This window comes from Haematobia irritans, chromosome 3 (assembly GCF_050003625.1).
Source record: "Haematobia irritans isolate KBUSLIRL chromosome 3, ASM5000362v1, whole genome shotgun sequence".
NCBI classification, from domain to species: Eukaryota; Metazoa; Arthropoda; class Insecta; order Diptera; family Muscidae; genus Haematobia; species Haematobia irritans.
In genome coordinates this window covers 209,000,849-209,018,471 of record NC_134399.1, presented here as the reverse complement: position 1 = coordinate 209,018,471, position 17,623 = coordinate 209,000,849, and the positions used below count along the sequence as shown (strand labels likewise).

Genomic DNA, 17,623 nt, shown 5'->3' with positions numbered 1-17,623 from the left:
TTCAACGGACGACGTAAACAAAACAAATCAACAAGTTTCTCAGCAGCAGCATACTGCAACACAGTCATTAAGACGGAGTGGAAGAAACCGAAAGAAACCCGTTAGATTATATGAATACCTCACTGGCAATGAAAGTACATCATCAGATGAGTATGAAACAGCTGTTTTACGAAATGATGAACAAGGAGATGGTAACTCAACATGTAGTTCTGAAGTCAACTTTATTGGATTTTCTGGATTGGCGGCGCCTCCATTGCAACCAAATAGCCGAAAATTGTTTCCCCAACAAAAGGTTAAGCACGGCGATGAGGGGCGCATATTTAAAGGCAAGTATTTTGAAATTAATTTTAAAAATAAACAAAATACTGCATCACAATTGTTTCAGACATACATGGATGATCCGGCGACGCTAGAAGAAGCATTGGCACGGCCAGATGCGAATCACTGGAAGCTGGCAATGGAAGAGGAATATCAATCTCTGATGCAAAACAATACTTGGTCAATGTCAGAATTGCCACCAAACCGCAAGGCAATCAAATGTAAATGGATTTTTCGAACCAAACGTGACGTCACTGGTAGCATTGATCGTTATAAAGCGCGATTGGTCATAAAAGGATACTCGCAGCGAAAGGGGGTGGATTATGATGAAACGTACTCGCCAGTTATACGTCATAGTTCCCTACGATACCTTTTTGCAATCGCGGCGAAACTAAATCTACAAGTTGAACAAATGGATGCCATCACAGCATTTCTACAAGGCAATATTGAAGAGGAGATCTACATGGAACAGCCACCGCTATACACGGATCATTATAATGCGTCAAAAGTATGTCGTCTAAATAAAGCATTGTATGGGCTAAAACAGTCAAGCAGAGTTTGGAACAAAGAATTAAACAAGGTACTAGAAGCTAGTGGACTACAAAAGTCAAAATATGATCCATGTGTATTTTACAAACTCGAAGACAACAAACTACTTATAGTAGCTGTATATGTGGATGACATCTTACTGTTCTGTAACAATGATAAATGGCTCAAGAATATAAAAGGTCACCTTAACCGTAAATTTCACATGAAAGACCTTGGAGCCGCGAAACAAATTCTTGGAATGAGAATCACTCGTGAAGAAGGTAAAATTTCTCTTGATCAAGAACACTATATTGAGAGCATTCTTGAAAAATTTGGAATGAAGAATGCAAAACCAGTCAGCACACCTATGAATGCAAGTGAAAAATATTCAAAAGATGACTGTCCCACCACATCCGAGGAAATGAAGAAAATGGAAAATATTCCGTACCAGGAAGCTATCGGATGTCTTATGTATTTGTCTCAATGTACTAGACCAGACATTACATTCGCTGTAAATAAATTGAGTTGCTTCAACGCAAATCCTGGAACCCATCATTGGTTAGCAGTAAAACATATTTTAAGGTATTTGCGTGGCACCTCAAAATTAAAATTGAATTTCTTGAAAGATGAGAGAAGTGATATCATCGGATACTCTGACGCAGACTGGGCTGGTAGTGTTGATGATAGGAAATCTACGACAGGCTATGTCTTTATCGCTCAAGGGGGAGCCATATCCTGGTGCTCAAAACGGCAACAAACCGTAGCACTCTCATCGTGTGAAGCTGAATACATTGCTCTGTCAGCAACTGTTCAAGAAGCAATATGGTGGAGTGGTATAGAATCACATTTTTACTCGAGTCCAAAATCGATGCAAATAGCTTGCGATAATCAAAGTGCCATATCGATTGCATCAGCAAGTGGAGACCATTCCAGAACTAAACACATTGATGTTCGTCATCACTTTGTGCAAGATCAATTACAAAATGGAAAGTTTAAAGTGAACTACATAAGCACAAACGAACAGGTTGCTGATATCCTAACAAAACCGCTTGAAAAGAATAAATTGGAATTATTCAGAAAGGCAATGGGGCTTCAATAGAATATCCAGATTAAGGAGGAGTATTGGGATTATACTATCATGTAATCTACATATCCTATTATATCCCTATTTGTATATATTTATGTATTATGACATTTATTGTATTCCTTATGTTATTGACATTTAGTAATAAAGAGTTCTACTTCCGCTGTAACCGTGCGCTCTACTATAGGTTATGTTCCCAGCTTAGAAATAAAATTATAATTCATCCTAAATTATCAATCTAATCTCGACATGTCGAAGCCGGAAAGTAATACAGGAGGATTGTCTATCGAAAGACTTTTTGGGAGAGAAAATTATCCCACCTGGAAAATTGCTGCGCAGGCTTATTTGGATTTAGATAATCTTTGGACTACCACGATCGATTATGAAGTCGATGAACAGGGAAATCCAAAAAAAGATGTGAATCCAGATCAAGACAGGAGAGCGAAAAGTAAGCTGACGTTGATAATCGACCCGGTATGTTATGTTCACATACAAAATGTAAAAACAGCAAAAGACCTTTGGAACCAGCTAGCAAAAGCATACGAAGATTCTGGACTGACTCGACGCGTAGCATTATTGCGAAAGCTGATCACAACGTCTCTTGCAAGCTGTGGATCGATGGAAGTATATGTAAAAGAAATTGTTACGACTGCACAATCTTTGAACGGTATTGGTTTCACGATAAGTGAAGAATGGGTTGGCTCATTGTTACTTGCTGGACTACCCGATGAATACCGACCAATGATTATGGCTTTGGAAAACTCAGGAATTAGCATCACTGGAGATAGCATAAAGGTAAAACTTCTGCAAGAAATACCAAGTGCATGCGAAACATCTGCATTTAAAGCTTCACAAAGAAAGTTCCAACAAGTAAACAACAAAAAAGGCCCGAAATGTCGGAAATGCCAGAAATATGGTCATATAGCAAAATATTGTCACACGAAAGTCCCAACATCTGACAGCAGTGATAGAAAATATGATGCGTACTCAGCTGTTGCTCTTTCGACGCTAAACACAACCAACAACAACGATTGGTACTTTGACTCTGGTGCTACATCACATATGACGTTCAATTCGGATTTGTTGACAAACATTAATTCAAAAACTGGAACAGTTTCAACAGCAAATAAAGGGATAATGCAAATAAAAGCGTCTGGTACATCAACAATACGTCCTGATTGTCATGACACAGACATAGAAATAAATAATGTATTGCACATTCCTGATTTGTCAACTAATTTACTCTCGGTAAGTCAAATTGTGAAGAGAGGTCATTGTGTTATATTTAGCAAAAACGGTGTTGAGGTGTTGAACCCGGAAAACAAAGTAATTTCTACAGGAAAACATATAAACGGTCTGTTTAAATTGGAGTGTAAAACCACTAATAAAGCATTTGCATGTGGGGCAACTGCAAGTTACAATTTATGGCACAGACGTATGGGTCATCTTAACCTCAAAAGTTTACAAAAACTAAAAAATGGTTTAGCAACTGGCATAGAATTTTCGAATGACAACGCGAATGATTGTAAAATTTGTCCAATGGGTAAGCAAATTAGATTGCCATTCAACAAAAATGCACATAGAGCTTCGGAGATACTCGAGGTGGTACATTGTGACGTTTGCGGCCCAATGGAAGAACATTCTCTTGGAGGAAGTCGATATTTTTTAACATTTATCGACGACAAAACACGAAAAATTTTTATTTATTTTCTTCCAACGAAAAGTGAAAGTGAAGTTGCTGCCAAATTTAAAGAATTTTTGTGTTTTGCGGAGAGGCAAAGTGGTAAACAACTAAAAACCATACGCACCGATAATGGAACGGAGTTTGTAAACAAAACCTTTCGGCGCATAGTAAAAGAGAATGGGATAAATCACCAAACAACAAATGTACATACACCTGAGCAAAATGGAGTTGCCGAACGCAACAACAGATCAATTGTTGAAAAAGCGAGATGTATGTTAGCAGATGCAAATTTGCCAAAAATATTTTGGGCAGAAGCTGCAGCATATTCGGTTTATTTACTTAACCGGTCACCATCGAAAGGCACTGGCATCACTCCTGAAGAGGCGTGGAATGGCAGGAAACCTGATCTGTCACATATAAAAGTTTTTGGAACAAATGCTATGGTCCACATACCCAATGCAAATCGTAAAAAGTGGGATGTAAAAGCAAAAGAATGTGTTTTAGTAGGCTTCGATGAGCACACAAAAGGTTACCGTTTTTATGATCCGGATAAAAACATGGTGTTCAAAAGCCGTAATGTATCATTCATTGATGAAAACATATCTACAGATATCTACAGATACATATCTACAGATACTCGTGCGAAGTTTGCGATCAAGACAAAACATAGCAAAGTCGGTCTAGATTTAAGAGAAAATGCACTAGAAGAACAAAGTCAAACTGAAATTATAAACAGAAATGAAGTGGCAGAACAACAACAAACTGAAATTATCCCAACTGATTCAACGGACGACGTAAACAAAACAAATCAACAAGTTTCTCAGCAGCAGCATACTGCAACACAGTCATTAAGACGGAGTGGAAGAAACCGAAAGAAACCCGTTAGATTATATGAATACCTCACTGGCAATGAAAGTACATCATCAGATGAGTATGAAACAGCTGTTTTACGAAATGATGAACAAGGAGATGGTAACTCAACATGTAGTTCTGAAGTCAACTTTATTGGATTTTCTGGATTGGCGGCGCCTCCATTGCAACCAAATAGCCGAAAATTGTTTCCCCAACAAAAGGTTAAGCACGGCGATGAGGGGCGCATATTTAAAGGCAAGTATTTTGAAATTAATTTTAAAAATAAACAAAATACTGCATCACAATTGTTTCAGACATACATGGATGATCCGGCGACGCTAGAAGAAGCATTGGCACGGCCAGATGCGAATCACTGGAAGCTGGCAATGGAAGAGGAATATCAATCTCTGATGCAAAACAATACTTGGTCAATGTCAGAATTGCCACCAAACCGCAAGGCAATCAAATGTAAATGGATTTTTCGAACCAAACGTGACGTCACTGGTAGCATTGATCGTTATAAAGCGCGATTGGTCATAAAAGGATACTCGCAGCGAAAGGGGGTGGATTATGATGAAACGTACTCGCCAGTTATACGTCATAGTTCCCTACGATACCTTTTTGCAATCGCGGCGAAACTAAATCTACAAGTTGAACAAATGGATGCCATCACAGCATTTCTACAAGGCAATATTGAAGAGGAGATCTACATGGAACAGCCACCGCTATACACGGATCATTATAATGCGTCAAAAGTATGTCGTCTAAATAAAGCATTGTATGGGCTAAAACAGTCAAGCAGAGTTTGGAACAAAGAATTAAACAAGGTACTAGAAGCTAGTGGACTACAAAAGTCAAAATATGATCCATGTGTATTTTACAAACTCGAAGACAACAAACTACTTATAGTAGCTGTATATGTGGATGACATCTTACTGTTCTGTAACAATGATAAATGGCTCAAGAATATAAAAGGTCACCTTAACCGTAAATTTCACATGAAAGACCTTGGAGCCGCGAAACAAATTCTTGGAATGAGAATCACTCGTGAAGAAGGTAAAATTTCTCTTGATCAAGAACACTATATTGAGAGCATTCTTGAAAAATTTGGAATGAAGAATGCAAAACCAGTCAGCACACCTATGAATGCAAGTGAAAAATATTCAAAAGATGACTGTCCCACCACATCCGAGGAAATGAAGAAAATGGAAAATATTCCGTACCAGGAAGCTATCGGATGTCTTATGTATTTGTCTCAATGTACTAGACCAGACATTACATTCGCTGTAAATAAATTGAGTTGCTTCAACGCAAATCCTGGAACCCATCATTGGTTAGCAGTAAAACATATTTTAAGGTATTTGCGTGGCACCTCAAAATTAAAATTGAATTTCTTGAAAGATGAGAGAAGTGATATCATCGGATACTCTGACGCAGACTGGGCTGGTAGTGTTGATGATAGGAAATCTACGACAGGCTATGTCTTTATCGCTCAAGGGGGAGCCATATCCTGGTGCTCAAAACGGCAACAAACCGTAGCACTCTCATCGTGTGAAGCTGAATACATTGCTCTGTCAGCAACTGTTCAAGAAGCAATATGGTGGAGTGGTATAGAATCACATTTTTACTCGAGTCCAAAATCGATGCAAATAGCTTGCGATAATCAAAGTGCCATATCGATTGCATCAGCAAGTGGAGACCATTCCAGAACTAAACACATTGATGTTCGTCATCACTTTGTGCAAGATCAATTACAAAATGGAAAGTTTAAAGTGAACTACATAAGCACAAACGAACAGGTTGCTGATATCCTAACAAAACCGCTTGAAAAGAATAAATTGGAATTATTCAGAAAGGCAATGGGGCTTCAATAGAATATCCAGATTAAGGAGGAGTATTGGGATTATACTATCATGTAATCTACATATCCTATTATATCCCTATTTGTATATATTTATGTATTATGACATTTATTGTATTCCTTATGTTATTGACATTTAGTAATAAAGAGTTCTACTTCCGCTGTAACCGTGCGCTCTACTATAGCTTTTAAAGTTGTGCCTTTAGAACAACTCCTAATTTTTTGCTGGGAAAAAGTGTGGAACTACCCTACGGGAAATGGATCAACCACAGAACTGGTACAGGACTAGTCCCTGGTGTGTATGGACCAGTCCCAGTTCTGATCAAAACGTATGGAAGGGACCGTCCACTTTAACATGGGTTTGTCATTGACGGAGTAAACTTACATTTTAGGACGCGTCTTGGACTCATCCCAAAGGACACGTCCTGGGACAAATTAGCAGGAGCAACCCATAAACAGGTCCTCAGGAACCAGTATCGGACAAACTCTTAGAAATATCTTTCAATTTGGGCTCCTAATCGAACCCGAAATGAAAAAAAAACTTTTGAAATATGTCGAACAAAAGGTTATTCTGATAATTTTATTGCACTAAATGTGAAAATTGCAACTAACTGGAGCACAGGTACCAGTTCTGTGATAGGTCCGTCAGTGGCAATTTGCACCAATTTCCCGTAGGGTACTTTTAGTTGCTTTATTATAAATTGATTGTCGAGTTATTTTGATATCTATTTTTTTATTCAATTTTATGAAATAAAACAGTAGTTGAACCTATAAGTTCAGTCTATAAAGTTTTAGCTAGGGGGGCTATAGCCCCCCCTAGGAAAATTGTCTAGCTACGCTAATGTTAATATGTACCAATACTGCCAATCTGGCGCATTTTTCATTATGTTGCCAAAATTTTATATTATTGTGGACTATATCTTAAATATTTTATATCGATTTCTTTTGATCAGCACAATAAAAAACGGAATATATGCAAAATCGGCATATATGTGAATAGATTATTCAGCAAACTATTTGTGTGAAATTTATGTCATAATGAGATTAGAAGAATAATTTTTGGACTATATGTGAAAATCTCCTATATGTGCGATGGACTATAAGCGAAAACTGCTGTATTTGTTTTAAGCCTATTGTTGTGAGGGCAGCAAAGCTAATTTCGTCGACACCTTCACGTCGTAACAATATTTTCGCCGCCCCTTTAATGCGACAAAGAGCGTATAGCACAGGTGTAAAATGAGGATAGAATTGTATAAATTCTCGATTCTAAAATTAAAAAAAGTCTACATTATATAATAAAAAATTGCCTTATACTTATCAATGTCCTCATCATTTAAAATTTAAAATTCAAATCTGGCAAAATTTGAATTAAGACGATTATGAAATTTCTTTTGCCTTTTCATTATGATCTTCGAGGTTCAGATGAGAAAAACATTTTATCGAATAGGAAGTTTGCGTGATTCCTGTTATAATATTGGATTGTTTTTGTTGTGACATTTACAAATATAATTCTAAATCTATAAGGAATGCTCTCCTCATCAATCAGCACTTCCAAACTATATTTACGTACCAAATTGATGGCATAGATTATGTACAATATGCAAATGACATGCAGATCTGCCTGAAACGAATTGTCCATATAACCTCTGGCATATCGACGAAGCGAATGAAGATAACGGACTATATTCTATGAATTGCTAGTTTAAACTCCCTTATGCAATTTTCTTCAAAATTTTATTTCAATAGGAAATTTTGTCAAAGTTTTATTCCTATAGAAACATTTATCAAAAATTTTATTTCTATAAAAAATTTGGCAAAATTTTATTTATATAGACAATTTTGTCAACATTTTATTACTATAGAAAATTTTGTCAAAGTTTTATAGGTATAAAAATTTTTTCAACATTTTATTTTTATAGAAAATATTGTCAAAATTTTATTTATATTGGTTATTTCTATTTTTAAGATATATTTGCTTTTATTCTAATAATTTTATTAAAAAAATAAATAAAAAAATAAACCCAATAACATGAGTGTTTTTTTTTTGCCAATTTTATTTTCAAAATCAAGTTTTTTTGTGAATGTCAAGTGTTTTGACAAATTGGATATGGAAAGCCTAGTGCCTGGTCACAGGAACATACCAGGGAAAGCAAATGAGCAACGCTAGGAACTGCCTTACATATTCCAGGGGAACTAGAATCTTTTGGTATGCCTCTGGCTACCTGCAAGCTTATACTGCGTGAGAAGGCAGTAAGATACTAACAAATATGGTCCCATCTAAACTTAAACCGCACACTAGATATGTTAGTGTTTTCAATACGCCAGATAACACTCCTGCTATCTGCTATAACGGGTCGCTGCCTAATAGGCGAGTTTGCAAAAACTACCACTGTCCCTTTAACTTAACCTAATTCTACCAAATGTTATTACTTTAAAATCTCGTCCTCAAATTTGGCACAGAGCCGTTTCTTGGGACAGAGACAATCGTTATTGGTTTTGGAAAAAATCGGTTCAGATTTAGATATAGCTGCCATATATATTTATCCCCGATTTGGACTTATATGGTCTCAAAAGCCAGAGTTTTGCCAAATATGGTCAAAATCGATTCAGATTTAGATATAGCTCCCATATATATCTTTCGTTCGATTTGAACTTATATGGCCTCAAAATCCAGGATTTTGCCGTGATTTGCTTCAAATTTCGCACAGGGTGTACGTTTAGTAGTATCGGTAATTGTGCCAAATTTGGTTGAAATCGATTCAGATTTAGATATGGCTCCCATATATATATCTTCCGTCCGATTTGCACTCATATGACCAGGGGGGCCACAGTTATACTCCCATTTACGTGAAATTTCGCATATATAGCAGAATTATTATTCTAACTATACATGTCAAATTTAGTCAAAATCGGTTCAGATTATATTGCTCCCATATATACGTACACCAGAGTTGGGGAAATATGGTAGACTGTTACACATTTTAGACCCATTTTCAATGGATGTTTCCTCCAATTAACTGGATAGCGTTAGCCGATTTAAATTTTAATTCTAGAGATTTATTAAAAGTAAAAAAATTGTCTCCTTTATATAGCTTCCAGCAAATGTGAAGTAGTTGAGATGGTAACACAAATGTTGGCCTACATAGGGGTGAAGGGTGTAATATAGTCGGCCCCGCCCGACTTTAGACTTTACTTGTTTATTTTTCAATTTATAATAAAATGCCATTATTTATTTTATTTTCATTATGTAATTTGAAGCCACAAATTACAATGCTTGTAAAGGGTGATTCTTTTGAGGTTAGGATTTTCATGCATTAGTATTTGACAGATCACGTGGGATTTCAGACATGGTGTCAAAGAGAAAGATGCTTTGACATTTCATCATGAATAGACTTACGATCTGCCACAACGTCGAATTTTCAGTGAATGGGCCCTAGAAAAGTTGGCAGAAAATCCGCTTTTTTATCGACAAATTTTGTTCAGCGATGAGGCTCATTTCTGGTTGAATGGCTACGTAAATAAGCAAAATTGCCGCATTTGGAGTGAAGAGCAACCAGAAGCCGTTCAAGAACTGCCCATGCATCCCGAAAAATGCACTGTTTGGTGTGGTTTGTACGCTGGTGGAATCATTGGACCGTATTTTTTCAAAGATGCTGTTGGACGCAACGTTACGGTGAATGGCGATCGCTATCGTTCGATGCTAACAAACTTTTTGTTGCCAAAAATGGAAGAACTGAACTTGGTTGACATGTGGTTTCAACAAGATGGCGCTACATGCCACATAGCTCGCGATTCTATGGCCATTTTGAGGGAAAACTTCGGAGAACAATTCATCTCAAGAAATGGACCGGTAAGTTGGCCACCAAGATCATACGATTTGACGCCTTTAGACTATTTTTTGTGGGGCTACGTCAAGTCTAAAGTCTACAGAAATAAGCCAGCAACTATTCCAGCTTTGGAAGACAACATTTCCGAAGAAATTCGGGCTATTCCGGCCGAAATGCTCGAAAAAGTTGCCCAAAATTGGACTTTCCGAATGGACCACCTAAGACGCAGCCGCGGTCAACATTTAAATGAAATTATCTTCAAAAAGTAAATGTCATGGACCAATCTAACGTTTCAAATAAAGAACCGATGAGATTTTGCAAATTTTATGCGTTTTTTTCAAAAAAAAAGTTATCAAGCTCTTAACAAATCATCCTTTATATGATTATCTGAAATTTGTATTATCATTATACCTGTGGATCTAAATTCTGAAGCTTCAAAATATATCCACATAGTTCATCATCAAGATTTTGAAATTCACCCAATTTGGATTTTACACTACAAAGAATGTTGTGCAATATTCTTAAGAGTTTCGTTTATAATCAACTCCATAGTGAAATTCTTTCAAAATCTTTTGGTTCTATAACTATAATGATTTCTACGAATTTTAGACATAACAGGTTGACTGATAAGTCCCCGGTCTAACAAAGAAAAACACATTTTTTTTTTGTCAAAATTCGTTTTTATTATTGAATATAGTTCCCTTCAAGAGCGATACAACGATTATAACGACCTTCCATTTTGGTAGTACTCCTTCGGTTTTGCTTCAAAATAGGCCTCTGTTTCGGCGATCACCTCTTCATTGCAGCCAAATTTTTTCCCTGAGAGCATGCTTTTGACGTCTGAGAACAAGAAAAAGTAGCTGGGGGCCAGATCTGGAGAATACGGTGGGTGGGGAAGCAATTCGAAGCCCAATTCATGAATTTTTTGACTTCGTTCTCAATGACTTGTGACACGGTGCGATGTCTTGGTGGAACAACACTTTTTTCTTCTTCATATGGGGACGTTTTGCCGCGATTTCGACCTTCAAACGCTCCAATAACGCCATATAATAGTCACTGTTGATGGGTTTTCCCTTCTCAAGATAATCGATAAAAATCCCAAAAATGAGGCCATTACTTTGCCAGCGGACTTTTGAGTCTTTTCACGCTTCGCAGACGGTTCATCGGTCGCTGTCCACTCAGCCGACTGTCGATTGGACTCAGGAGTGTAGTGTTGGAGCCATGTTTCATCCATTGTTACATATCGTCGGAAAAACTCGGGTGTATTATGAGTTAACACCTGCAAACACCGCTCAGAATCATCAACACGTTATTGTTTTTGGTCAAATGTGAGCTCGAGCGGCACCCATTTTGCACAGAGCTTCCGCATATCCAAATATTGATGAATGATATGACCAACACGTTCCTTTGACATATTTGAGGCCTCTGCTATCTCGATCAACTTCATTTTACGGTCATTCAAAATCATTTTGTAGATTTTTTAATGTTTTCGTCGGTAACCACCTCTTTCGCGCGTCCACTGCGTTCACCGTCCTCCGTGCTCATTACACCACGCCTGAATTTTGCATACCAATCAATTATTGTTGGGGGGCAGAGTCCGGAAAGTCATTATCAAGCTAAGTTTTTGCTTCCACCGTATTTTTTCCCTTCAGAAAACAGTATTTTATCAAAACACGAAATTCCTTTTTCCCATTTTTTTCACAATAACAAAAGTTGCTTCACAAAAGACGTTCTATCACAAACTAATTGACTTACGGACGTCAAATTTTGACACGAATCATTTGAAGGTATATAAAATATATAAAAATAATATACATTTAATACTAGCGACGCCATCTATGTGTAAGACCGGGGACTTATCAGCCAACCTGTTATGAATTCGTAGACTATATCTGCTTCTAAAGACTTTGTGGCATATCTTGCATTGCAAATCATCGTTGTTCTTGTGGAAACCAGGGCTATGGAGTCGAATCAATTTTGCTTCTAAAGACTTTGTGGCATATCTTGCATTGCAAATCATCGTTGTTCTTGTGGAAACCAGGGCTGTGGAGTCGAGTCAATTTTGCAAGACTCCGGAAATAAACACTACCATACAACATTTGACAGGAATAGCTGGACAGTTACGAATATTGTTTCTATAGAAGTAAACTGGCGAAACATAGATTTATAAATGGTCTATCAGTTATGAACATTAGAGGCCATTAATATAATGTAAAGAATTTCGAGTGACTTTGATGAAACAAAATCGACTTTCATTTCCGTTAATGAGACATCGACTTTTAAAGTGTCCATCTTCGAAAGCCTATTATGCTCTTCAATATGCATAATCCTCATGTGATAATCTAATGAAAATCTATTTCTTAACCATTTAGCACATATTTTACAAGTATTTTCTGGCTTAGGGTTGGTGTGAAATTGTAAGTGTTCTCCAAGTTCCCATCGACGACTGAATTTAAAATTACAACATTGTACAATGCAACGCTTGCCGGGATGATACTTTTCATAGTGTTCTTTCAATAGAACAAAATTTGGGCATGTTCTTTCGCAGAGAGAACATGGTAACAAAGGTTTCCATTTAGCTATTTTCTTGTTTCACTTTTGCTAACTTCCAACTTTTCTCCAATAACTAATTCATTGTTTGTGGAAGACTCTTGCAAATTTAATATTACAGTTTCATCTCTAGGATTATTATTTTGTATTGGAGTGCTTTTGTGTTCACTCATGTGGCATATCAAATAAACTTCTTCTTTAAAGGGCATATAGCATATTGGGCATATAAAGGAGCCATCCGATTGCTTGTGCATTAGAAAATGTTTTTCAATGTTGACTGGCTCATAGAACTTTGTACCGCAGCAACTCACATGTGTTTCTTGATCTGAATGACATAACTCGAAATGTGCTAACAATTGTTTATATGTTGAACTTGGACTGTGGCATACTCCACAATTCAATGACATATGTATTGTAGACAATATGATGTCTAATTCTGCTGCAATTTTATCAGATAATTTTTTGAGTCCAACAGCATGTTCTGTACTTTCGTAGAATTTCATTGGCGGTACTTTAGATTGCTTTGGCTTGCGATAGTTTCTTTTAATATACCCTTGGGGATTCAAGTGAAAACGAGCATGTTCAGCCAAATCGCCACGACTTCTAAATATCTGATCGCAGCATGAAACCAAACAACGATCTTCCGGATGCTTTTCGTTGCAATGCTTTTGTAATTCCTTAAAGTTTCTATAAGTGTCATCGCAGTATATACACTGAAGATATGGCATATACTGCGATATTTCGTAGTCCAATACATCTCTACCACGTGTTATTCTACTTGGACCCATCTTTTTCTTTGTTTTTAAACATTTGTGGGCTCTGAGATAATATCTATCTCTGCACACCTTTCCACATTGTTCGCATGTCAATGTTTGTGGATTCAAATGAAACCGTATATGATCGCGCAATTCACTTCGTTGAAGAAAGGAGTGTTGGCAACAAAATACAGAACAACGTTGTTCTGGATGCTTTACCTTGTAATGCTGTTTTAATGCATTGAAACTATTGCAGGTATCATTGCAATCTCGACATTTTAGATTCGGCATAAATTTATATATTTCTTTATCGATATCATCCATTTTGGATAGGACACTTTTCTCCGATTTTGCAATTCTATAGAAATTTTCTTCATTCGATTCGGCATCTTCTTTGCTTGCACTACATTCTCCATCGATGGATGATACGGATGAATATCCAATATTATCATGCTCGTTCGACTTGTTATAAGCATCGAAAGAAATTTGCAAAGCATACTGATTGTCTGAATTTGCAGATTCAAGCGCCAAATGTTCGCTAACACTTTCTTCGGTATTTATTACTTCTCGTTCATTTTCAATTAGATCATCGCCCGTATTTACGCAACTATCATGTGCTTGAACATTTCTTTGGTCTATGTGCGAAAGGGCAGTTTCATTTTCTATTAACTCATTATGTGGTGAAGTTACATTTGTAGAATCCATAACTATTTCTGAACTCTCACCTTCCACCTCCACCCTACCCTTGTAGCTTTCATCTACAACAAAAATATCGAACCAGACTGTATCAGAAGTTATATATCGGCTAATGGGATCTGATGCTGGAGGCAAGCTTTTCTTAGAGAATACGTGTATTTTTAATTTCTTTCGGCATATTTTATTTTTGCCCATTCGCCTATGTGCATCGATGACCGACTGCTTAAATTTGTGAAAAGTACTTATGTGATCCCAACATTCACAGCATATTACATGGTGACCAAAATTTGCATACAATATCTAAAATTAATTGAATCACGAGAAAAGTTTAAATCTTGGGTAACAAATGCCATGTTTATTATAATTACATCGTCTTGAAAATATTTCGATGAAATGGAACTGAACGTATCGATGGGACTATACGAAGTCGAATGTTTAAGACATAAACGGCAAATTAATGCCATCGAAGCCATTTGCAAAGTAAAAGTTGAATTATTTATTAATTAAGAAATTCTTGACTATGGACATCTGACTTTGTATGTAAACATCAGTACTGCCAACTTTCATTATTTGAAGAAAACGATGAAGAACAAGACCGGTAAGAACCTTTGGGGGAAATTTCGTTTGCGTGCCAACAACACAGTTTTACAATAGGAGGCCTGTTTTCTTTTTGCACTGGATACAACATTTGTATGGGCTATCCAGAACATCGTTGCACTGGTGTTCTATCCAGAACATCTCATCAGTGCAAGTCGCGCCGATCTTGCCAGATTGTGTTTTGATAAAGTGACGCTTCATCGATTCACAATAGCACTTTATTGTGACTAATTTACCGAAAAACATTAAATTCAAAGTGGTGTAGTGTCATAAATAATCGCAGGAGTAAATATTTATTACTAATTGGAACATTTCATATATTAAAAATGCAAGATTTCACTTCTTTCCTGTGATTGTTTTTGAACAGCTGATGACAGTGTTGCTGTTTTCGTTTTGTCCTTCACGGCTTAGCATATCCAGTGCTAAAAGAAAACAGCCCTATTACTTTTGGGAGCAAAATGTAAACAATCGATAATAACGGTCCACGGTATACTTGTTAGCAAATATATAGCAATGTATTTATTATGGGTAGCTGCTAAAGGTGTGTATCCGCCTTTAAGATCTCTATTGGAAACGGAAAATTTTTCAATCACGTTTGTATTTGAAAATTATTTCCAAATTGATTAATAAATTGATTGAATCAATTAATAATTTAATTGGAAAAGTAACAAATATCAATAATTTTTTAATTGGTTTTTATTCGGATTTGATTAAATAATTAATTGAATCAATTAACATATTAATTGAATCCGTTTCGAAATTCAATTAAGTGTTTATTTAAAAAAATTGTGGTGATAATTTTTTCTGTGTGTACCTTAAAATTCACTTTCACTCTTAAGGTGGGTACTAAGTTCGAGTTTTTCCGCTAAAGTGAAAACTAAACCAGTAAAAAAGGCATAAAATTATGTATATTTGTTGCAAATTTTGTTATAACTTGAGGGGGAATATCCCAAAGATAATTTTCACAAAGTTTGTATTCCTTGAATGGATTATTAAAGAAAAGTAATCGAAAAAGAAAAAAAAGAAAAAATGATTTTAGCGGCTAAACTCGAACTTAATACCTACCTTTATTGGCGTCGTTCTAAATTTATCTAAAAAGACACCTAATAATTGCACTCATACGGTACTTTTTTTTAGTAACTTGGCGTGTTACAACTTCTCAATACTGACGGCGCTTTTCCGACGAGTTTTTGGATGTCGTATACGATTGTTTTCGACGTGGTGGGGATTCTCAGTAGTGCCGTCAAATTCAAAAAATGTTGGCAGGGTACATAGGAAGCCTAATAACAAATATTCTACTTTAAATTGTCATTCGTTCACCAAACCTTCCTCACTATGCACATCCCAATAAACACAAGCATTGGAGAAATACTTATATTCAATACGCTAAATTCAATTTGAGAAATTGTTGAGAAAATCGCGTTCTCAACAAAAAACAGACATTATCCTCAACAGTAGAATTCAACACGTTAGCAACAACTTTTCAAACTAAATTTCATTTTAATGCTTCAAACCTATTGGAAAATTTGTTGAAGGCAAGCAATTTTCAAGGCCATTTGATTTAATGTTGAATATGGGATTCACTATCAACCCTGCCAGCATTTCAATGTTCCATTTCATCCTCATCGCTACCACAGACTCGTAAGTGACACTGCAACAATCGCCAACTGTGATAGTATTTTACCATCACTATTCGCATGGAAGTATTTTGCCATCACTATTGTTACAACAGCCATTTTATATTTTGTGAAACACCAAGCGCAACTGGCTTATTATTATTTCAATGAAAACGAAAATAAAGTGCTGAAAACATAGTTATTACGGTTAAAATTGTGAAAAGTAAATTGGTGAACAATTTTTGACTTTCCAAATGGAATAAAGTGATAGTTTTTCAAATATTTTTCCAGACACGCTGCCTCCATTGGGAGTAAAAGTACTGGCTGATAGACGCTACAACATTTAACTTACAACTTGTAACTCAACATCAATCTCTTATTAATGCATAAAAATGTGTTAAATGTGATGTGATAGTCGTATAAATGTTATATTTATGAGAATTTATAAATGTTTCATAAATTTAATAAACATCCCAATAAACACAGGATGAGCGTTTTTCAAATGCAACAACTTTTCAGTTTGAGGGTAAATATAATTTTCAACATAAATTCAACTTGACTTGAAATAGCTCATCTTCAATACATCTTCAAATTGTTTGCGAATTACTTCCAATTTGTCAAAATGTTGACGAAATCTTTGAAAAGGTGTTGAAGATAATATGAGAAAACTTTGACAAAACACTACCCTAAAATGCAACGAAAAAACCATGTGGTTTTCAATACTTATTTGTGCAACGAAGTTCGTGGTCAATTGCAAGAAATAAAAAAATGGAAAATTTTAGACAAATAACCAAATAGTTTATAAAAATAGGTAAGTGAAAATAAAAAATGAAATAAAACTTTAAGGAAGTCACTAAATGTATATCTCCTTGCAGAAAACTAAAATTATGGATTCTACGTTCTTGAAAACATTAAAAAGCTGACCAATGAAAAAATGGTGGACAATTAACTGGAACTGCTTCAAATAGTTTATAATAATTGGTACGTCAATATGAAAAATTAAATCAACACTTTAAAGAAGTCACTAAATTTAAATCTATTTGCAGAAAACTAAAATCTTTGGATGCTACATTCTTGCAAACAATAAGAAGCTGACCAATGAAAAATGAGTGGCTTATCACAAGAAAAAGTTTCCAGAAACATTACAAGTGCAACCAATTAAAATTGTTAAAAACAATAAATTGTTGAAATCAACAACTTCTGGATGAAAATGTGCATCACATCGTCAGTTTAATTCATATGCTATTTGGACAAA

At 35.9% G+C, this 17,623-nt stretch overlaps 1 protein-coding gene and 1 long non-coding RNA gene across 2 annotated transcripts; one reads left to right on the top strand and one right to left on the bottom strand.

The window, feature by feature from the left end:
• Positions 1 to 12,230: 12,230 nt before the first annotated feature.
• LOC142231805 (uncharacterized) lies at positions 12,231 to 14,696 on the bottom strand. The gene is made up of 2 exons (XM_075302450.1): positions 14,524 to 14,696; positions 12,231 to 14,455 (listed from the first exon to the last, which is right to left on the bottom strand). The coding sequence occupies exons 1-2, from the start codon at positions 14,626 to 14,628 to the stop codon at positions 12,734 to 12,736; spliced, it is 1,827 nt and encodes a 608-aa protein (XP_075158565.1). The 5' UTR covers positions 14,629 to 14,696; the 3' UTR covers positions 12,231 to 12,733.
• Positions 14,697 to 16,855: 2,159 nt separating this feature from the next.
• On the top strand, positions 16,856 to 17,590 carry LOC142231855 (uncharacterized). Its single transcript, XR_012720942.1, has 3 exons — positions 16,856 to 17,179; positions 17,244 to 17,349; positions 17,415 to 17,590. It is a non-coding gene; the product is annotated as an uncharacterized LOC142231855 (long non-coding RNA).
• Positions 17,591 to 17,623: the final 33 nt, after the last annotated feature.